This window comes from Leptonotus elevatus, chromosome 3 (genome assembly GCF_054856555.1).
Source record: "Leptonotus elevatus isolate MCC_2025b chromosome 3, RoL_Lele_1.0, whole genome shotgun sequence".
Lineage (NCBI taxonomy): Eukaryota > Metazoa > Chordata > Actinopteri > Syngnathiformes > Syngnathidae > Leptonotus > Leptonotus elevatus.
In genome coordinates this window covers 9,345,549-9,369,607 of record NC_141241.1, presented here as the reverse complement: position 1 = coordinate 9,369,607, position 24,059 = coordinate 9,345,549, and the positions used below count along the sequence as shown (strand labels likewise).

Below are 24,059 nucleotides of genomic sequence, written 5' to 3'. Positions count from 1 at the left end.
TGTGTTTATAATGTGTGTGTGTGCCAATAAAGAATGTTTGATACTTCAAACATCACAGTTAATAAAGGTTTTATTGGGTCAACCAGGGATACAGCCGACCAGTGTCATGGAACAGATTGTTTGACCTCAGAGTGCACGGTTGTGTGATTTCATTTGAACAATCACGACCTGTAAGCACAGCCAAATAAGATCTCTGTAGACTTGATGAACTGCAGCCAAAAACATTGTTCTTTCTGCCCAATACTTATCTGCCGAGTATTAAAGAAAGAATAAATGAACACTGTGAATCCCAATGTTCAAGATTAGTGAGTTCACTTTGGCAAAGAATTGTTTAATCTCCAAACGTGCGCATGTTTCGTCGGGATTTTGCAGAATACACATTTCTGCTTGGCTTGAGGCGGAGATTAAGATGTGGCAAATAGCTGAGACATTGTTTTCTTCCCCTGTTCAATGTTCAAATTTACTAAACGTATGCAAAATGCAAAGCCTTATCAATCTTGGAGTAAATCTTTGTTTGTATGCTTAAGTGCTGAACAAATAATACACAGTACAACTTCAATACATTACAATGAAAATCTAGTGCGAGGGAAGTATAAAAACACCATCCTGTGCATTATTTTTCGGTTACATCAAACCCAATTTCATGGGTGACATGGTGAAAAAGGATTAACACTCCATTTATATACCTTTAAAGGGGAAACACGGGGCTGCAAATGCGCTCGCGACTAATCCTTGCAGTACTCCGGGGTTGGGATGGGCTCGGTTTTGCGAACCCATTGGTCTGTCCTGATGACTAACGTGACAGAAGCAGTGCAAAAGGCTCGTGGGGGAAATCAAGAGTCGTCGTACCCAGCAACCAAGTGCGGCGACTTGACAATGTCAAAGGATTATGTTGTGTGGGGCTAACAATACTAATGGCACTTCTTTTGCATTATGATAATTGCCAAGACAAAATTGCTGCCTAATTTCTCCCTGTTTCTAATTATTGGGCTCTTCAGCGCTAGCAGGCTGGAAGCAGAGCATTGGCAGGCAATTAAACTCTCGCAATTATGCCTCTATTGTAAAACTCGGCTTTACCAAGGATTTGTAGGGCACGGAGTGATTGCTCGGTGACGCAATTAAATCCAGGATGAATCTGGTATCAACCTGTGAGAAGATCCTTTAAGTTGACTGCTACTGTTCCAAACAGGCTGTTACCACAACTGGCAACAATCCAAAAGAATGTGGATGTACTTGTGGCTGGTACTCCTAACTGGTTGCACATGCTAAGCCTAAGCTAACATTCGAAATAACAGATTCACATCATTCCCATTTGAAATTGAAATCATTCAACATGCCAAACGTTAGAAATGAAAATGTTGAATTTTTGGGCAGTTGCGAAATAGCCACTATAAATTCCCTACACATTCAACAAATCAGGTTCATATTGTTCCCATTTGAAATTTAAATAATGCAGCTCTTCAATTCACCTTGAATAATTTCCAACACAGAAAATAACAAAAATTCCCAATTTCTTAGCAAAAAAATTCCCATAAGAGGACATATTCTACGTTAAACATTACTGCTCCGATTCAAACTATCCCAACTTCATCATGTTCAGATCATTCAATATTATTCCATATCATTCCAAATAATTCCACATCTGTTTAAGATTCCCTGCACAAGTCATCAATTACTGAAAAATAACAACCAAAGAAGTTCAACGATGACAATTACTGTGTTCGTCTTAAAACACTGCCTGTACAGTTAATAACAGTTTTACAATGGCAACAATTTGTTACTGCTAAACCGCTGAATTTCCCTGATCCCCAGTGGCGCAAATGGTTTTGAAACGTGAACAAATCGAAAAGGTTGACCAGCGCCCCGGAACGGATTGTGATCGACCTCCCGCTGTACTTGCAAAGAGAGCATTTTCAGGGTGGCAAGCTCGGCAGGATTATATTACTCGTGGAAGCGAGCAGTGACCTGATGCAAATGTGTGCTCCGGGAAGTTCTGAGCCAGGAACGGTGGGATGCAGAGGAGTGAGGCCATCTGGAAAACTACAAAAACAGGAGGATGTTGATGAGAGACGAGACGGCGGAATAGGGCAAAAGAGACCACCTACTTTGTCTCTATTTGTCTTACACAAGTCACTGATCCGGTACAGTGCAGTCAAAAGGCTTTTGGAGAGCCAAGGTTGAAAAGCTTACACTAGGGCTTGAGTGTGGGGGGGGGGGGGGGGGGGGATCAATATACAAGTAAATGATATTGTGTCTACACTCAGATGGAAGACAAAAACATGGACGCGGATGATTGGGCGAGAAGTCAGAACCTGCGAGGATATAGAATATGAGTGTGATACCTAAAAAAAAGAAGGAAAAAAAAGGCTTAAATTGTTGTTTTGATGTTTCAATGTACAGATTTACCAATGCGGTTGTGTTTAATACGATTTTTTTCTTCTTCTTCTAAATTTCTGTTGGTCAAAATCCAAACTACTGTGATGCTTTGAAACACAAGTTCCATGATCACGTCCGTAAGTCAAAACACTCTTAAATCATCTTTCCTCATTGAAAATAATTCAAATGGCATTAATCTGTTCAAGTCCATTTTTTATCATGTATTTTTTAATAATAAAAGTGACACTATAAACTGTACTTGATAACAACATACAGTAATGGCAAATAATACAATGGAGAGAAAAAAACTTCGGTTCGACGTCTTTCTGTTGACAGATGAGGGCAGTATAATACAATTATACAGACAGCAACACACATAAAGGAGGTCAGAAACGACTGTTAGCTGCAGTACTTGTTTTTTTCCTTTTCTTTTTTCCCCTGCAAAGGTTAAACAGTTAATTATAAACTGTTGATCGGTGTACAGTATATCACTTTGTGGTTTAGTCAACTTTTAAGGTTCCATGGAGTGTTTAACTTTGTACGATTTCCCTCTAAATCAAACCATAAGTCGGATCCAGGCCTCACACAGCAGAGTCATCACAAATCAGTCAGGGTTGTTAAAAAATTTAAATTCCTCACAGAAGAAGAAGGGTTTGATTGGAGAGCAAACGTCTACATAATTACAGATGGTGGGAAAATGTATTTATGATGAGTTAGAAGCCACAAAGTTTCTGAGACACAAATTGAGGCCAACAGATACATAAGAAATGATTTGTAAAATAACATTTTCATTCTCCCAACACGCCTGCCTTTGGGCTACAACGACATGGAATTTCCTTGTCTATTTGTCATCACGATTGTTGATCTTTCCATTCAGGTGTAGTGTTGTTTGTCTGCACTTGTACAGTGGAGAGGCACAACATTTCCAAATTGAAAAGTAGAGATGGTGGATTGTGGCTCCGAGGCATTCATTATGCTTTCCGAATTTGCCTCCGCATGGTCTATTAATTCACAATATAATTGATCAACATTTTTCTATAGCGTCCATTAACTTTTAGCCTGGGGGCCAGTCAAAACAGATGCAGACACAAAAGGCCATTATCAGCTGCTGCCGTTCATGTCAATTTAAATGGGCATCATTCATCAAACCGCCTGCAATAACAAATAAAATCATCTGCAACAGGTTCCTGCTTGGAAAAAATGTTCTATGTCCAACGAAAGAAAAAAACTTGCATCACCTCTTGCAGAATTGGATATGCCGTCGATCCTTGAATGATTAACTCATTCACTGCCATTGACGGCTATAGACGTCAAAAATTCATTTTAACGATTTCTATTAGTTTAACTTTTTTTTTTCTTCACTTTTGTTAACAAGAGTATGAAAACCTAGGGGGGGGGGGATTATTGTACATTTTGAACAGATATAAAATTTGTGCCCCTAATTTTTAACAATCTTTTCTTTTTATTACGTCAGGCGATTCAATTTTTGAATCGTAATTAATCGCATGACTTCAATAGTTAAGTCATGATTTATTACAAATGTTATATCTGTTCAAAATGTACAATAGTTTTTTTTCTAGGTTTTTATATTCTTGTTAACAGAAGTAGGAAAAACGTTAAACTAATAGAAATAGTTCAAATGAATTTTTGACGTCTATAGCCGTCAATGGCAGTGAACGTGTTAATCTAATGACACTGGATTGCACAAATCTTTCAGTTGTCATCAGGTGAGACGTTAGCGTACTTTACAGGACCTCATTTCAGCGAGCAAATGATTGACTATGCGTAACTCAACATGTATTTTTGTGACGGTTTGTTAAAACGACGGGTTAGCCCCAAAAATATCCGATTATAATGTTCGTCTTCAGACCACAAACTATTGGGGACTGAATCAACAGCGTCTTTGCCAGCTGTGGCTGAGCAACTGATCACCACATAATTGTTACTACCAACAAGCGATTTCACCGTCTTTAACAATTAGGAATGTAAAAAGGGAAATGTTGCGCCTAGATTATGGTAGCTAGATAGGAGGGGTTGAACAGTAAATGGTTTTTAGTTTGGTTTATTATGTTGAATATTCGGAATATCAATTAAAACCCAACGAATGAGGTTAAAAGAAGAGAAGACATTTTTCATCTCCACATGCTTTTCAAATATTTGACAAAGAAATGCCTTTAAAAATAAATGCAGATGCAGTTCCATTCATACGCAACTGGGTTCACATCAGTACGCTTTCCATGTATACACATTGGTCGGACGAAGAAGATGCACATGAAATATCCCGAAGTACAGCATATAACTCCATCAGTCTAGTATTTTGAGGAAAGACAAAAAGCGCATAAAAGCCTTGCTTTGCTTTGTGTGTGTAGCCCGAGTGCAAAACCGAACAATTGTGGTCCAAAAGGTCATGCAGCACATACACGACAGTACCCAGTTTCACCGTTTTTTTCTTTTTTTCCTGTTTTTGTGTACCAAGCCTGCCCTACAGTAGGTTGACAGGGTGCCTGGTTGGGTTGAAGTATTTACTTTGGTATTTGAACATTACTTTTAGAGCGAATGGAAGATTATATGATAATGAAGGTTTTACCCTGGACAAGATTATTTCCATTATTTCTAATGGGGATTTCAAAACAAAATGGAAGACGGGTCGGACAAGCATCCTGGAAGGCTATGTGTCCACTTCTACTTCTGTCGCCATCTCTTTCAAACTGCCTCATGTTGCGTGCGTCTTCAGTGAAACTTCCAGCTCACTGTGTGAGACGCATCTGCAATGCAGTGCCGAGGGAATGGTCGCACCCGAGGGAGCAGGATTGGTGTGTGTGTGTGTGCGCGCGCACGTGTGAATAGTAGAAGACAAGGAAAGGCAAAAAAGAAGAAAGAAGTGAGTGTTGTCAACCAACATAATGGATGCTCGGGGGACAGAGAGACATTACCTTACATGTCATGCAATGCTTTTATATACAGAATGTGCTGCACTGTAGATATCATTACGTGCTTTAATGTTGATACAGGGAGGGCCAGAATTCATGACTGACTGACTGATAGATTCATTAACACAAAATCTTTTTTTTTTTAAGTATATCAATATCAATCTTTGAGCAGTTTTGAGCAAAAAACATGATCATGATTGTTTCAACTGCTTTCCCTTCAGATATATGATTTGATATACAAATATTTTGGGTTAAGCGCTTGGGCATGGAATGAATTAAACGCATATGTCAAGGAATCGAAATCTTCTTTTTTTTTGCTATTGCTGCAAAAACACGGGCCATTAAAATGTCTAAAAATCAAACGCAGCGACCATTTGCACCTCAAAGTGCTGTCACACAAATGGCGGGGAGGGTCACCCCACGAACACCCCCCCACCCCTTCCGCGAGCATTATTAATGGCGTCATCATTTTTCCTTCGCTCACTCTATTTCCCCTCTGATAGTGCGGCCCTGCTCGCTCGTGTTCTGCCATGTTTTTGTAATTGCTCCAACAGCTTCCCTTATGCTGAGTGTATACTTTTTTGTGTGTGTCCCTATCCAGAGGCTGTGTGCATATGCATGTGTGTGTGTGTGTGTGTGTGTCGCGACTCCCCCCATTTTGCCGCTCCAACCGTGGGGCCGGCTGTGAATTTGTGGGGCAGAACCGAGCTGCAGGGCGAGCGCCACACGGAGCGAAAATGAGCGCCTCCAGGCCACCGTTGTTTGATGACCGTGAAAACACTTGCGGTTAACGCAAAGTGAGTGACCGGCTGTCGGGGGGCGGCACATGTGCGTGCGTGCGTGCGTGCGTGCGTGCGTGCGTGCGTGCGTGCGTGCGTGCGTGCGTGCGTGCGTGCGTGCGTGTGTGTGTAGCCCTGACTACGCAGCACGACGACGACACTCAGCAGAGTGCAAACAAACAATAAAATGTACACCTTTGCAGTTCCGTCAGAAAAATAAATCGATATGTGTCAAACCGGTTAGCAATTATACCCAGCACCCCCATTCCCATTCCAGTTGACGGAATACGTACTGTATGTGACTTGGTGCAACATGGTACCTACTGTTACCATGCATCAGGATCACAAACTTCTCAAGGACAAAAATCGGTGAAATAGCCATGGCAATCTTTGTTACAGCTAGCATCAATGCTAACAATTTGAGTTTTATGTATGTTGACTTTACAACTCTGATGTAAACTAACATACAGAGGAATCTACATTCACAAACTTATTTTGTTCTTAACTCATTTGCTCCCAAAAAAACTTGTTATTTACGTCGCAAAGCATTCAGTGCGTAGTGACGTAGAATGGCGGCTGGCTCACTGCCGAGCAATGTGAAACGGCAAATAAAGAAAGCAAAATAAGCCTTGTAGCGTTCCTAAAGAAACAACACCCTCCCCCACGCCACGCTCTCGTCATTCCCCAGACGCATTCAAGAGTTTTGATCGTCCCTTCGGGAACGCTACGGAGGCTCTCATAGTTATGTTAGTAACAACCAAATAAATAATATAGAGCAAACTTGTCATACAGTCGGGGTTCATTTTAAGTGTCCCAAAGACGTATGTATACGTTTTAAAATGTTTTTTTTTTTTTTTTAATGCTAGAGCATACAGAAGGCTTTGATGCAGCCTCTCAACTGCAGCGAACAGTTGAAGAAATGGTAGTTATTACAAAAACGGTCAGCAGGTGGCAGCAGAGCAAAAGAGATCAACCAGGGCCATGTTAAAAAAAAGCGAATTTACCCACAGTTCTAAACAGATTTGTGAATAATGATAAAACTTAGCCATATTCTAATGCTAATTTCTGCAAAATGGAACCAGATAGAAATATAAATATTTTCATGATGAAAAAAAGAGACTAATCTTTCTTTTGGTATGTTCTATGTTTTTATAGCAATAGAACACACTATTCTGTAAGCCTTGCAAAATTAATCAAAATCCAGTAAAACAGCCGGGAGTGAAGGGGGTTGCTTCAGTGAACATGGCTGAGAGTGAATGAGTTAAGTTCTGTTTGCAAACTGAATAAAAGTTTAATTGAAGAGAGAATTACAGTGTTCCCCACTAATCACAGGGACGAGGGACAGAGGCCCGCTGCAAATTTGTGAAAATATGCAATTGACAACCCTCTGAAAAGGTTTACAGTTGCCTATGAATAGCAGTTTTTCTTATTGAGCCTATGCTGATGAAATAAAGCACGAAAACACGTAATATATTTTTCAGTGAATAACAAAGGGCAGGTTCCAAAAATAATCTGTGAATTGGCAATTTTGCAAATCGCAAGTATGCAGCGGAACTCTGCAATCAACTCCCTGAATGTAGACAATTTTTATTTTTTTTGTTGATCTGTGAAAAGGCCATGGTGAAAAAAGTACTCATAATGGTTGCTTTCAAATCTATGCAAGTCGAGGTGAGTGAAAAACAGCGTTCGTTAAAAAAAAAACACCCATTTTTTTGTTGATCTGTGAAAAGGCCATGGTGAAAAAAGTACTCCTAATGGTTGCTTTCAAATCTATGCAAGTCGAGGTGAGTGAAAAACAGCGTTCGTTAAAAAAAAAAAACACCCAAGAAAGCCCAAGTGGATGAAAGAAAATTTAGTCTTTTGTATTGTTATTATTCAATTATAGGTTTGATTGTTTTTTATAAAACATAAGGTAAGAAAGTTAGGGTGTCTCTTAATGCAGCTTTAAATAAATTCCATGTGCAGTCCTTGTAACTTGAAAACAATACATATTGCTTTTTGTTGTGCTTTTCTGATTAGTGAAAGACATAAGGGAAGCGGGTTAGTAGAACTCATCGGAGAGAAGCTTATTATTGCTTTGTATTTTTAAAAAAAAAAGGGAAAAAAGTGTTGTTTTGTTTAATGAAAGCCCAGGAGGAAAAATAATAATATTCCTTATCACTGATTTAAATTCTCCATGCAGTTCTAGTTACTTAACGACACAAGGGAAACGCAGGAGAAAATAAATAAATAAAAGCATTTCATATTATTGCTTTAAAGTCAACGGCCAGTTCTGTTTATTGAAAAAGAAGGTAAAGTGACTTGCAGCTTTAAACTCAATGACAACTGTATTTACTTAAAGACCTAAAGGAAGCAGACGACAATTAAAAGGAATAAACAAACTCATATTTGTTATCATTGCTTTAGAATTGCTTCACTAAAGTTCTTCTACCATTTTTTTTTAAATCACGTTATCGTAATTAACACGTCATAAAATTAGTTATGTTAAATCTGTGAGAAATAACAAATCCTTATTAATGCCGTCAATTCCACGTCAGGTGAGCAAAACGTTTTTTGTCTGGCTTTCCTGTACAGTCTCTGAGGACTGAATGTCACAGATATAAACCAAGGTCAGGTGTAAGTGCGGAGGAATTGCGAAGGTGCACGTGACCAAGCGTGGGTGCCCGTCGCCGTCGCAGTCCCCGACACGGCCACCGCCTTTTCCCCGTCATTAAATGAAGGCACTTACAAGGGAGGGAGGGAGGTGAAGAAGGGGGAAAAAAAACGTCATTCAGAGTCCTGATGCTTTTTTTTAAACTAAGTGAAGAAGAATACGATGGAAATTGCAAAGACAACCAACTTATAGGCTGATTGATGAGAAGGAGCAAAAAGTAAAGATGTTAGCTTCTCGCATTAGCCGCTGACAGATTAGCTTGCTTGACACGTTATGTGGATAGATCTTCTGTAACCAGTACATTTCCAAACCTTCAGTGTCTATCATTTGAGTCTATCTGTTTGTGCTAGCAAGTTAGCCGCAATGAGTTATCTACCATTTGCTGTTCACTTGATTTTGATTTTCAGTGACCAGTATCCTTCATTTACATCCATATGTTATGTTTGTACATTTTGACTAAACTGCTACTTTTGTACATCGCATTAGGCATTGACAGGTTAGCTCCGCTTCAAACTTTATGGGAATCTTCTGTGATTCAACTGTTTGTGCCGTTTGTCAAGAAAGTGCGCTGAATAATGACTTAGGCTGCTATGTTAGCTTCTCTTATTAGCCGTAGCCTGATTAGCTATCATCTTTAGCCAAGATTTTCAAAACAAATGACCTCCGTTTGTGCTATTTAAAGAAAGGAAGCTCCAAGCAAAGGTGCATACTACGCTATGTTAGCTTCTTGTGCGTGTTTTCCTCTTAACACCACAGTGCGCTATCTCTAATGCACCGAGTTTGTTAATCAATCTTGTTCCAGACGCAACAAGCAGTAAACTACACGGCGTGATGATGTGGTAAATACAGATGATTACAGAACAGTCTTCATCATCAATTTAAAGCTCTCTGTGGTTAAATTAGACTTCTCTCACCCGCTGCCCTCCTACATTTGCACCGAACCACCCACCCACCCCCAAACCGAACCTTCCACCCTCCCCCCATTGCTATGTTCACGCACACACACGCTTTATTACACAGTGACATTACCACATCCCTGTAGGCAGCTGTGCATCTCCGTATGACTGATGAGAGTAATTTCTCCCAAACAACAGAATGATCACTTTGGTGGCGAGCGCTTAAAAACACCCCCTTCTCCTCCTCCTCCTCCTCCTCCTCCTCCTGTCCTTGCGCTCGTGTTTTCTTTTTAGCCGGGAAAAATAAGAGGCAACAATAGCAAAAATTCTTCTCCTCCAATGGAAACCCATGGATGCGGAATTATTCCTCGTGTTCTAATAATGCCAACAACCCCATCTAACACCTTTGGGATGAATAAAAAAATTTAGAGCCAGGAAACCCTTGCGTTTCATTAGGGGCAACAGTGATGATAATAATAATAATAACAATAATAATAATAATTAGGGGGAAAAAACTACTAATATTTTGCGTATACTGTATAATGATTATTAACATAAACAGCACTAATAATGTTTGACTTTCATCTTAAGTCAGTCAAAAAAATCATTATATTGATGATGAAAATGCCATAAATCAAACTAATTATAACCGTGAAAAATGCCCTGTATTCTAATATATACCCAAAAAAAAAATAATAATGAAAAATGGTTAAATTATAATAATAATAAAAAATAGGAAGAGGAGGAGTAATAAAATAAATTACAATTAGCTTGAACTTGCTAAGAATGCATGGTTATCGGGGTTATTATAGTTTTGGAATTTTCATTTTAGTTAGTGTTTATTTTGTTTTGAGTTTTGTTTTTTAAATTTAGTTAGTTAGTTAGTTTTAATTAGTTTTCAGGGTGATTCTGTTAGTTTTTATTAGTTTTAGTTTTTTTATGCTTAGTTTATTATTATTTATTATTAGTTTATTTTTTATTTTTTTATGTGTATTACTTGTGCACAATATTTAATAAATACCATGGTAAAATGAAAAAAGTAACACGTTTCTTACCTAGCGTTGCATTTTGGCTGATTTAAATGAAAAAGCAGGCAAGCCCAAGCCATTGGAGCCAAAAGGCAAGCAGGCAAATTTGACGCATCGGAGCGATGTGATCTGAAGGTGCTTTTCTATTGGCTGCTGCTAGATGACATCATTTTTGTGTGACACACTTTCAAACGTCTTTATTTCAGTTAATATCAAAATAAATATACTTAAAATTACATTTAAAATCATCCCCAAAGGCTCATGTATTAAATTAACTACCAAAGACTAAAGGACATATGCACTATAATTATAGTTAGTTTTTGTTAGTTTTGTCAACATAAAATGTAGTTTCAGTTAGTTTTTGTTTTGTTTTTTAAAGAATTTTCGTTTTTATTTTATTTTGTTAACAAAATTGTTTTTGGAATTTTAGTTGTTTTGTTGTCAAATTGCAACTGTGTCCAGATGCAGGCAATGAAGAGGGGAAAGATAGGAGAGGGGAAAGATAGAAAAACGGTTCCAAATAAATTGTATTTTATAATTAATGTAGTCCCATATGCTTACACTTAATTGATGGGTATGTGAAAAACATGTATAAAATAAATAACTAAATAAAATATTTAAAAAAATTTAAATTAACCTGACTCCGAACTCCGTTTGATTGGCGGGTGAACGCCTGAACGGACGGTAATGATGTCATTACTGAAATGAAGACGATGGATCAAAAGTACAAAAGAAGCCATCAGGTGCAGCAGTTTAAAAAAAGAAGAGGACAAACGGGTGTGAGAAAAGCTAAGCAGAGGGAATCTTTCGCCCAGGGCGCAAATCTAGCAAGAACCGCCTCTGGTCTGGATGGTGATCAACGATGTAAAAAGGAGACATTTGAAGGTGACAAAGGGGAAGCTCTCCGAAGAAGGTCAAGGGGATTCCCTTATTAGCATAAATCCTACACAACACACAAGTCTGTATATTAGCCTCATATACCTGTCTGGACACCACTACTTACTGGGAGATATACCGAGTGAAGGGGTAGTTACTACTCGTCGGTCTCGCTCTCTCGGCCTTATAGGTTCAGCCTCAGTGGGCTGTCCTCACGCATTCTCTCATCTGTCAGTCACACGGAGAAAAAAACAAATCCACCTGTCCACTGAGCTGATTAGGTGGACGCCACAACTGTCTGGAGCGCAAGAGCCGAGTCGGGCAGCGCCACCCACAGGTGATGGAAAGCCCATTAAGATTCCTATGCACTCTTCATCTATCCATCCATCCATCCGTCTACCTGTGTGCATTACATGAGACTGAAATTTCTGAAAAGAAGAAGCCACAAATCCTACTTGGAGCTGCCAACATCAAACAAGTCTCTTTAATAAAACCATGGATTGGTAATATCTTGCTTCTCCGAATCTGATCCGTCATTGTCATTTATGTTCCCTGGTTCACGTTCTTCCTTCCTTCCCTATGTTTTTTTTTCTGCATTATGCAACCCAAGGATGTCAGTCAATAAATTTGTCAAGATCTCAACCACGGTTGGCTTTACCTCTCTCGGTGGCTTTTTATATTTAAATTATGTATTTATTAAAGTAAAGACTAGAAAACACAGATACAAAAAGTAAACAAGTGATCCAAAAAATAAATGCTCAAGCAAAGTGCTGATACCTAAAATAAATAAATAATAATAATTTTTAAAAAAAATCAATTTCAGTACAATATAATGCTGGTGCCAAACCAGCACCAACTCTTTGCCAATGAAAAGAGAAGCTTCCTTTGACATCAAAGGCCAGGGGCACTGATGACAAGTCCCTGGTGCGAACATTTGACTGTTATCTTATTGCAAAAAGTCAAGCAAACTGTTGTCGTACACTGCTTTTCTGACTCATTAAGTCACATATGGACATTAGTTTGGTGAGGTAGCTCTGGGTTGGCTTGCCAGTTGAAACAAACTGCACTGGCACCAGAGGCGAAGCAAGCTGCTCAAAAGAGTAGGGGACATTTGCTTTGTTTTGTTTAAAAAAAAAAATTTTAAACTGTTAAACCTATTCATCAGGAAAAGTGTGGGTGTTTGAAGTACTACACCTGTACCCAACACTGGCATCAGCTCAGTGTCCACACAGAGGACCCCTGAGTCACATCAATTAGCATGTGGAATGTTGCGATAGCCAATCAGGAAAGGAGGATGACTTGAAGAAAATAAAAGCATCATAACACATGGTAGATGAAGTTTACAAATGGTGGAACAATTCTTACCATGACAGAAATGACAAGAAGAGTAAGAACATGTGTCACAATGGAGTTACCACATAAGCTAAGCGCTAGCTTAGCATCTCTTTATTAACTCATTCACTGCCATTGACAGCTATAGACTTTAAAAATATATTAATTTGAACTATTTCTATTAGTTTAACTTTTTTTTTTCATTTTTGTTAACAAGAGTATGAAAACCTAGATTTTTTTTGTACATTTAGAACAGATATAAAATGTGTGATTAGTGAAGTCATGCAATTAATTACGATTACAAATTTTAATCGCTTGATGCCTCTAATTTGTGGATCAGATCGGTAAAATAATAGTATGTAACTTAAAAACGATTGCCGTCAACTATACGCAGATTTGTTCCATTTGTGGGCCAGCCCTAAATTACGGAGCTCAGTTGTAATCAGATTGTTCCACGAATGCAAATGGGCCGCGGCAACACTTTGCCTGTATGAGTTCCGGACGTGTTAAATCTATCTGTTTTGCATATATATTGTTCCCAGAATGCATTGTGTGGCGCAGTTAATGAAGTTATAAGGACGTTAGTCCTTATCATATGCATTTGTATGACCAGTTATTGAATTTGTGTCACATTTAACACGTTTATGTCTGTCTATGATTTAAAAATGTTTTAAACAAACCGTAACTTTAAATTGTGTGTAAAATAATGACATTCAAGGACGATTCTGTGTACAAGTTGCATTGCTCATCTGAGGACTGCTTGTGAAATTTGAATTTAGATGTTTTGATTATGACCAGCTGATTAATTGGTCTGACATTACCCCTTTTTTTTTTTACTTTACAAAATTGTCTTGCGGGCCTGATTTGGCCCGCGGGACCCAAGTTTGACACCCCTGGTCTATGAGGAAGCAAGCAAACTTGTAAATGGAAGCATAAATTCAAAGATAGACTTTATAGAGATATACAAGTGTGGGAAAAAAAATCTGACCAATTTTCTGCATGGCAATGGTTTCAAATTGCAAACAAAAACAAATGACTCCGCAGAATCTCAATCCAAGGGCAGCGCCACTCGACTAAAGCTCTTACTGTTGTGTTACTTACAAGCTAATGGCCGCTAGGGGTGTTCCATATCATACCTTCTACGATATTACCGGTGTATTTTTTTAGGTGATAAAAAATTTAAATATTGCGAAATTGACGTAATGCGTAACATCATACGTCTTCGTGTCTATTTGGAACAAAACAATGTCGGCGCGTGTGAGGCTGCGATCTGCAGCCAGTTCTGTCAGCAAAGTGGAAGTGAGCTACCTTCGTCGTGTGGAGGCTGTTCAGTTACAAGAGGTCAGATGTGATGCAAAAAATACAATCGTTTTCAAATTGTGCCTGACAACTGTTGCCGTTAAAGTTAAGAGGATGCGCAGGCTAAAGATTTGCGAGGAGGACATGGAAACAGCTCGTGAACAAAAATTAATTACTGAAGCACTCTTGATTAGACGCATTCCTTATGAAAAAAACAAACAGACGGTGGTTAGATAATACTGAAGCGATCGCGTATTGTTTGGCCAAGATAAACAATCCGCGGTGGTTATTTTACTGTGACCGGTAACGCTCCTCATAATTGCCGGCCGCTAAACTAACGTGCTCGCGTTGCCCGCTAGCAATGTCGACAAGCAATCACGGCATTTTCTCGCTCCTCTTATTGACCAATCCGAGACATTCACGGCAAAATAACGCTCACAGTAGGGTTGCTGGTTACGGCAAAATAACCACTGCCTAAACAATCGCAGGGGGAAATATTTTTCAACAATACACTTGCCTGCGATGTACACACCGTATCATTTGTATTTATTTATTTTTGCCTCTACAACACGAGGATCAACCACATAGGAGAAAATAATGGACTTTCTTGACTCGTGCAATTTGCCACTGACTTCTTCTGAAAGTTTGTGTTTTCTTTGTATTTGCTAAGTAAATGTGCTTTATGTGCTATAAGCAGTTATGTTACAATTAGAGCTCGCAGGGTAAACACTACCTGGCCTGTTTTTATTTCCATTTCATTCCATTACGGTTGCTATATTTGCACTTTGTTTACATTTCAATTGTGGTAAAAAGGTGGCAAACACACCAATCACAAATCTATTGTTCAGTAATTATTACCAATATCGTCAAAAATATTGTCACCACAAATTTCTTTGAACTATCGTGACCCCTAATGGCCGCAAACAATCTCATAAGTTAAAGGCTAAGTGTGCCACAACTTCATGCATGACTTTCAGCCACCCCTTTTGAAGGATGTTTGCAAGTACAATGCATTTAATTTAATCCATTGTTTTGGGGAACTTTTTTTTTTTCTTCTAAAAGGTTGACAGAGCTGCTATTCGGGTGCTCAGATTTAATCAGTCGTGTACATTCATTGAACATTGGCATGTCCTCTAAAGAGATTGACAAAGTTGCTGGGGAAATGCGTGCCGTTCCTTAAAGGGACCCCGTGATCTGACGCGGCAGAGGAGGAAACAGCGTTCAGGATGGAAGATAAAATGCCCTGCGCCTTTAAGAGGGACGACCCCCCGTCCCCCCCTCCCTTCCCCATGCCCCCCATCCCCACTCAACCACACAGTCACTCCTCCTGTGAGCATTGCCGAGGCAGTTGCTGTCCCTCATGTCTCTTGGTGGGGAGCAACAACGTACTTCCCGCGGCATCACTGGGGACGAGCCAGCGCTCCGGGGGAGGAACACTGCGGGGAAGTCAACGCAACTCCGGTGACTGTCTCATGCCGGAGTAGAAATGTCCAAAATGATATGGCGGAACTTATGAGCGGGACTGAAAGGAGATGTCACTTGTGAGTTGAGAGCGACACCCGAATGGACTGGACTGCTTGAGGAAAGGTCAAATCTGAAACGGTTAAGTTGCAGGCAAAGTACTTCTTACATTTGGTAGCTACTATAGAAAACCAGAACTGAAACGAACAATATAGGCTTTTTTTCATTATCGTTATCTGTCCCCGAAGCGCTTTCCAAATGCTATGAAATGGAGACTCTCTTTAAAGAACAGCTTGAATGGTCCCGGCAGTGCTTTTGATTCGCGAGCCGGACGTTTATCTTAATTCTCCAGCTCTTTCAGAGAATATGCATTAAAGACTGCGTTGATATCGCTCTTGGGGGAGAAGAGGGTCATGTTTCTTTGATGAAGTCTGTTTGTAAAACTTTACAGGAGGAAGAATCAAGTGGCTTGCCATGATGGAAAAGTAAACAAATCCGGAGCCATGTTCACAGGGGACGGCGTGGTCAGTGGCCACTTCCTGTCCGGCGGTGCGTTCAAGCCCCATCAGGGACTGGAAGTAAATGCGTCGATTCAAATGGAGAACGGGCAAAACTTTGGGACCTTTCCTCCATACCAGGGTCAGATCTACGCGAATGCCAGCGTGCCCAAAGTGGAGAACAGTGTCATCGCCACCGCATTTAAACCGGCACCACAACCGGTGCCTCCCGCTGCGCTCAAAATGGGGAAAGAAGGCTTCAAGAAGGTCTGTAGAACCGAGGAGCACAGTCCCTGTCCCTTCCCCGGACTGGCCTCGGGGGTACTCGAGATGCGCGTTAAAGAGGGAAGTAAGATCCGTAACTTGATGGGCTTCGCCATGGCGCGGATGCAAGGCGAGAAAGGGCTCGGAGAGGGCGGACTCAGACAGGTGGTCTTCACCGGGTCAGGCCGCGCCGTCACCAAGACCATCACATGTGCCGAGATCATGAAGCGCAAAGTGGGCTCCTTGCACCAGATGACTAAACTACAGTACAAGGTGGTGAAGGAGGTCTGGGAGAACACCGAGGGGGGCACGTCAGAGATGACCGTGCACAGGACGGTGCCCTCCATCAGCATCCTGCTCTCTAAAGATCCTCTGGACCCTCACGAGCCGGGCTATCAACCCCCAGAGACTCTCAGCGCACTGTGGGAGGACAGAGACGAGCCTGCCACCCCGTCCACGTTCAAGAGACCTCCAGAACCGTCGCCGCTCTGCAGTTTGCCCCACCGTAAGCGCGTGCGCCCGAGCGAGGGGGTTTCCGTGACCCCCCTCCTGCACTGACTGGACGTCAAACAACAAGAGTTCAATCGGCACTGCCCTCCACTTGAGCACAACACGGAGACAATCAGAACAGCGCTTTCGAATAAGAATTAAACCAATTGCAGCCTGAGCGGGATGTTAAAAGCTTGCCTTCCGTACCCACAGCCGTGAGAATTGTGTCAATGTACCTGCTCTAAAACCCGATTGCTTTACTTTTAAGATTGAAAATAAGCCATGAACTGCAACGACTCATAGGGTTTTCCTGTTCGTTCGTTTCATGCTAAGATAACGAGAGAGGTAAAAAACGTGATCATGTTTTTTCTTCCCCTGTCCTTTTTTGGCCGTTGAATTTCAAAAATGCCAGATGGTAGTCAATAAAAAAAATCATGGCAATGTCTCTCTTTTTTTTATCCCACATTTATTTTAAACTAATCCAAAAAAATAAAAAATCATTTCATTTTGGACTGCTACTAACTACCATTCGTCCACACATGGCATTACTTGGATGGAGCAAATTATGACACCATTTACAGTTTTATACAAAGTGTGTTTTGATGTTGGTGAACGTCAGAATAAAGTGTGTGTGTGCGCACGTGTGAAAAAAAGAACCGAAAGCCACTTGGAGACAAACGTAATTTTTCTTGCTTCGCAGCTATTAAAAATTAAAAAAAAATACATCAAACATTGATTAAAACAAACAAATATGTTAAAATGATTTTATGTATACTTCTCGCTGACTACGATTTGTCCACCAGATGGTGCTATTTTTTCCCCATTCAAAGCATGGAGCAAAATGTGACAACGTGTGTGTGCAAGCGCGAGTGTCCGTGCGCGCGAGTGTCCGTGTGTTTGTGTGAAAACGACTGAAAGCGATTAATGTGGTTTACATTAAAATGTTTCAAAATTGTTACGCCGATTTCATGAAAATGCGCATAACAAAGATGCGACTTATGCCCGTTTACATTTGTCATAATTTTTTGGAATATTGAGAGGAGACTGCGCCATGAGATTTCTCTGCCACAAGACACTTGGCTGACTGTCAACAAAAGTGATCACGTTTGCTTCTTTTAATTCTAGAAATATTTCAATTTCTTTGTCGTCCTAAGCTTTTTACGCGATTTTTGGGTGTGTGATTCGATTCAGAATTGATTTTCAATAAAGAATGATTTTTTTTTTCAAAATGATTTGATTGATAATGATTTTTGCTTCAATCTATAGATGTGCAAGGAATTGTAATGATCTACTCCAGTCTGACTCGCTAATGCTAATTAGCGCGCTACTCGTGGCACTTTTATCACTCAAAAGAACAGCTCCACGTTGGAATTTTTTATTTTTTGGAATAACTTGATCGTGACTTTTTCCTTCTACTCTCTAATGTGGCCACAACTTAACAGTGTATTAGACCGCGTGGAACCAAACTGCCCCTCAGTGGCCAAACAGTGGTACAACATGAACAGCGCTCCCAATAAAGGCACATACAGACAAAGGCAAGACAGTATAAAATAATTTAAATAAAATCGATTTTGGAACATTTAAAATCGATTCTAAATCGTACTAAATGAGAATCGCGATTCTTATGCGAATCAATTTTTTGGCACACCCCTATTAAATAGTACTATTTTCGTCCCATATGGAAAAGTCTGTGCTGTATCTTATCTGCGCCCGGCTGAATGTGCAAAGCTGTGATTGAAAAGAAAACCGGCTTGCCGATCCTTCCTGATAAGAGCAACGGCAGTAAACTTTTTGGACGTGGCGTAGAAAAAGCTGATTTAATGACAAAGCTGATGATAAGGCGCAGCTCCTCAACCCGCCCCAACCTGGCAGAGGAGCCCGGGGGGAAGGGGGGGGCACAGAAATACAGGCAGCGATTATCATTAAGATAACAACATAACATCGCACAACACAGTGGAGGGAAGGATTAAAACTAGGGTTGACAGTGGCTCACACTGCACTCTTCCTGAAAAGTATGTAACCCGTTATTCCGCCCTCCCGCTACCTCCAGCACTTTTAGCCTCGGGGCCTACATGCACATTTTCTAAACAAGGTGTGTTCTAATTATATTTCTCGAAAAAAAAGCTGCCTTAAACAAAAACAATCGTTTCTGAAAGGGAGATTTTATCCTAATCAACCAGTTATTTTTCTACTTAATCTACCGTGCCTTTTGGGGATAATAGCCTAGACAAGTGGAAGCGTGTCTGAAGCCGTTTGCCATTGATCTTAATGAAAATCTGCAAACGCAGATGTCAGCATCCTTAAGTAAATTAATCAAAGTGACTCCGCGTAACCGCGGCGACAAATCTGCTCTGCATACAGAAAGAAAGTAGTCGCTGCGTTTTCCATGGGATTGTCTTTCAAAGCCCTTCATCACATTTCAACGAGTGGTCGGGCGGTCACCGGGACAGTCGAAGAGCCAAACTTAATGATTAACCTCGCGGCAAATCCAATTGGAAGCAAAAAAGAGAAAGAATTGGCGCGAGCTGAATAAGAAATGCTGCGACTGCAAGCGCTTCCATGGGAGGCGAAAGCAGCATGTCCTCGAAACTAGCCGGAAGGTTATCGCTCCGGGGTCGCCCGTTATCAAGCAGGTAACAGCTTTCATCCCGGAGCCTATAGGACAGTTGCTGCGCAATGCGGGTCAAAAAGATATTCCCTAATCGACTCGCATCTGCTATCTGGGAATTCTGGTGGGCCGAGTGTAAAATGCAGAGGGGTGGGGTAATTAGGGGTAACAGTGGAGTGAGAGCGCAGATAAAGCATTGTGACAAAAGTATTATCCTGGAGCCAAATCCAATGTGGCTGCGAAGAAATAGCCGAGGAGTCAACAAAGTAGAAATGTGGACAAGGTTATTCACACAACCTGAGAGTCTATTACAGCCATGTTATTTGTTTTCAAACAGACAGTCAACATGGATTTGGGGGAGATGCAGGCCCTCGCCCAAAACAACATGTGGGCTATATTTAACCCTTAACTCATTCACTGCCATTGACGGCTATAGACGTCAAAAATTCATTTGAACTATTTCTATTCCTTTTTTTCCATTTTTGTTAACAAGAGTATGAAAACCTAGATTTTTTTTTCATTGTACATTGAGTACAGATGTAAAATTTGTGATTAATCGTGAGTTAACTAGTGAAGTCCTGGAAATAATTATAATTAAAAAAATTATCGCCTCTTGCCTTTAATTTTCAATAATCTTTTTTTTCTAATGAATTTATGGCAGTAAATGAGTTAAATGCTTGATCCTCAGGGTGTGGACCTTCGCAAAGCGAGGCGTCTTTGTTGCTGGCAGCACCCAACGCTTCAAAGAGCGAATGCCGAAACGTATTGGTACAAACATCCGAGTAGTACAAACATGTATTTCTGAGTTTTTTTTCTTGCAAATCTGCCACTTTGTAAAGCGGCAAATTCGCTAGTTTTTTCTTGGAATATTAAAAAAATATATATATTTATATGTCGTACTTAAGAGACATTTGGTGCCATTAATTAAATAGTTTTTCTTCTCGTGCGTAACTTAGTATTCTTACTCAACAGATAGGCAGGTAAACAAGCCCCCCTGTATAGGAGAAGCACATGCGGCTAAAGCCGAACAGTGGCAGGGTTTTTACTTTTTGGACCACCTCTGGAGACAGATATGAATGTTCCCCAACACATTTTGATGTGTAGAGACGCTATTCATATCCCGGCATATTCATCATTTGGCACTCAAAAATTCCCTTATTTGCAGATGTTTTTGTGGTGAACCTTTCCTGTTGTTCGTTAAAAAATGTACCGATTCCCTGTCTTTGGGTTCTCATTATGAAGCCACGTATCATATAACATCATGAAGCATCTTGGTGCCAAGCATATTTGTCGAAGTGAGGTTAAAAACAATCGCTTGTTTGTTGTGGTTCTTATTTGCTTGGCTCTAGAAATGCAGTGTATCACAGGGCTGTTTTCTTATTTTTTACTGAGAGCCGTCAAACGATTACATTTTTTAATCAAATGAATCACATCTTTGAATTTTGATTAATCACGATTAATCACTTAATAATTTTTATCAACCTTTTTTTCCCACCAAATTTGAAGAGCACCGGTTACGTGTTAATTCTTCATTGACGTCTTCAACATTTTTGATCCACTGCACACGCTCATCCATTTTCTAATCAGTTTTATTTAATGCTTTACTTTAATGCATAGAATTATGTTTATTGCTCAAACACAACCTGTGCTAGCTTAATCGTAGTCATTCGATTTTCATGATTAACTCATTTACTGCCATTGACGACTATAGACGTCAAAAATTCATGTGAACTCTTTCTATTAGTGTTTTTTTCATCTAATTTAATTTGTCATGAAAACCTAGAAAAAAATGTTTATTGTACATTTATAACAGATATAAAAATTTTGATTAATCGTGAGTCAACTATTGAAGTCATGCGATTAATTAAGAATACAAATTTTAATCGTCTGACGCCCCTTATTTTTAATTAAAAAAATTTAATTAGGGGCGTCAGGCGATTATATATTTTTTTATTGTAATTAATCACGACTTCACTACTTAACTAACGATTAATCACAAATTTTATATCTGTTCTCTTGTTAGCAAAAGTGGAAAAAAAATGTAAACTAATAGAAATAGTTCAAATTAATTTTTGACGTCTATAGCCGTCAATGGCAGTGAATGAGTGAATTAATCAGCACATATGGCTAAATCTAAATGAGGTAAACAAAACATTACAAATACCTCACAAGCACAATACTAATAAACAAGTTTTAGGACAGGCTCGAAGATTCCTAAGAAACGGAAGCATGAGTAACATTGTGTTTACAAAGGGAAAAAGCAGCATATGCTTTGAATGCCAATGAGTTCATTTTGAAAGTTAACATAATGAAAGCGTCGGTACTCATTCTTTCGGCCGCCGCCTCGGATGAGAGTGAGGTCTCGCGGCTGGCGTGGGAGTTCGCTATCTGGCAGCCTCCAGATGGCTCCGTCTTCTCTTATCTGGAAGAATGGGGTGCTGCCTCAATTTTTCAAGCCACCTTATCTGGGAATCCTTTAAAATTTAATATTTACCGAGGCCTATGTTTTGTGCCGGAGTGGAGTCGGCATTGCTCTCGTCGCTTGTGTTGCTGCTGTTGTTTTCCGTTCAACTCTTTAAGTGAGGGGGGGAAGGGGGGTGGGGTGATTGATTTCATGACAGAGACGAGAGAATAGAAGCGGAAGAAACGCTGAACAAAGATAAATAAGGCTACAAAACGAAACATTTCATTTACAGCTTTGCATTGGACACAAACTGAGGGAGAGCGTGACAACTAAACATTACAAAACCAAGGAAAGCACCTTAATATATCCACATTTTCCTAACCCTGGGCCATATTCATACTCGTAGTTAGCCATCTTGCCTCTGAACAGCACGTTCTTTAAAAATAAAATGAGTTTCAGCACAAAAGTCCCTTGTTTGCTTCATTTGCTGTCCATGAACCACTAGTGGAGAATCGTTACTGTAAACCAGATTAGCTCATATAGTCATTTCCTCATGTGCACATTGGGCATCTATTTGAGGGAGGCCTTTACTTGTACAGTATAATTTTAATTTAAGAATCCTGATAAACATTATATATATATACATGATTCAGAAAAAGTGCTTACTTACGCGGACCTGTGCTCTGCTCTCTCATATGTCCCTTTCAGTGTAGCAAAAGGAATCCTGCCTGAAACCTCGCGCCTTATCTGCACATTTATGAGATCTGTACTGTAATACTTACTATGTAACACACAAATATTAAATACATTAGACTTAGGATGGAAAATCAGAACGTGTATTAAAAGTGTCTGAGAACATGAAGAGAGAAAGAAACACTTAGCAGAAGCTTCCTCTGTATTTTATTTATTAATTTTTAGTAATAAAACCTCTTCCTTGTTTTTGTTTAACACCTAAACCTATGTTACTATATTTTAGTAATGTAAGTATTTTTTTGAGGTAGTTCATGTTAAAACAAACAAACTTGGTGTAAAAGGTTGGAGAACCGCTAAGCTAGGCTATAGCATATGCTATACTAGGCTAAGGAAGAGCTAACTGTTGTTTCTTGAGTTTCTACTAAAGTTTTTTTCTCTCAAGAAAACGTTAATCAGCGCAATTTCGAGACAGCGTTTAGTACAATCACTACAAACCAGACTGTGGCGTCTCAGAAGAGTTTCCGGGTCCACCTGGTAGCTCTATAATGGACTCCAAATCTTTAAGTGACTGAAATGTTCGTTGCGGAAACACATCACGTGAACCTCCATTTAGTGTGTTGAATCAAACGGATTACATTAATCCCTCAGGTATTGAAGATTTTTCCGAGAACACTTAAGGAGCCATTGAAACGTCTTATTGTAACGTAAGGACTATCGGCATAAACGAGCAGCTCCTCTTTGGCAAAGTGTCCGCGAATGTTCTGTTCATTTTGAATGAAAATAAATAAATAAAATAATAAAGCCTCCGTGTTGGATTAATCAGTGCGTCCGAGGATGTAATTGCAGTGCTGGAGTCAAAAGCTGTAAGAGCAGATAATGAACACATGGCTGTGAGGCTGCCAACATCCAGGGCAGAAGAAATGACAAGTTACAAAACTGTGACTTCAGCATTATTTAAAGCCTCGCTTGGAAATGAGGGCACTTTGTAATTACTTTCAACAACAGGCCATTTTTTTTCGAAGTAAATGTTACTTCCGTCTCACTAGTGACCAACTATGAAGTCCTATATGTTAAAATGTCAATTTGGATGACTTCAGTATATTTGACCAACAGATGGGAGTTAACATTTTTTTACATTCAAAGCATGCAGTAAATAGCATGTCAAGTATTTTCTGTTGACTAAACCCCGCCTACCAAAAAATCTTGTGGTTGTGGAGCATAAAAGGAAACAGCATTGTGAAATGTAAACCATTATTTAAAATGTGCTTAATTTACAAGCAGTATAGAAAATGGATGGATAAACCATTTTAACTGTATTATGTGGATTATTTCCTTCATTTACAAAAAAAAAAGTTGTATATTGCTGCCCTCTGGTGGAGACACTTCAAAACTCCACAACTGAGACTTTTTCCTCCTAGTGAAATAGTAGACATTATTGTATTGTATTTTATGCATTAAAATACTAAAATTAAAA

General features: G+C 39.7%; 1 protein-coding gene and 1 long non-coding RNA gene across 5 annotated transcripts; one reads left to right on the top strand and one right to left on the bottom strand.

Moving 5' to 3' along the window:
* Positions 1 to 1,904: 1,904 nt before the first annotated feature.
* Positions 1,905 to 23,308, bottom strand: LOC147176873 (uncharacterized). 2 transcript variants are annotated; one of them, XR_015094429.1, is made up of 5 exons: positions 23,081 to 23,308; positions 22,563 to 22,639; positions 21,983 to 22,061; positions 21,813 to 21,910; positions 1,905 to 2,040 (listed from the first exon to the last, which is right to left on the bottom strand). It is a non-coding gene; the product is annotated as an uncharacterized LOC147176873 (long non-coding RNA). The 2 variants fall into 2 exon arrangements; XR_015094428.1 differs by lacking the exon at positions 1,905 to 2,040 and having other exon boundaries at positions 21,434 to 21,910.
* On the top strand, positions 15,499 to 17,321 carry LOC147176874 (ribonuclease P protein subunit p25-like protein). 3 transcript variants are annotated; one of them, XM_086071505.1, is made up of 2 exons: positions 15,499 to 15,710; positions 16,082 to 17,321. In XM_086071505.1, exons 1-2 carry the CDS (start codon positions 15,670 to 15,672, stop codon positions 16,947 to 16,949), a joined length of 909 nt encoding a protein of 302 aa, XP_085927631.1. In that variant the 5' UTR covers positions 15,499 to 15,669; the 3' UTR covers positions 16,950 to 17,321. The 3 variants fall into 3 exon arrangements, with proteins under 3 accessions (XP_085927631.1, XP_085927632.1, XP_085927630.1); XM_086071506.1 differs by having other exon boundaries at positions 15,499 to 15,756; XM_086071504.1 differs by having other exon boundaries at positions 15,511 to 15,630.
* Positions 23,309 to 24,059: the final 751 nt, after the last annotated feature.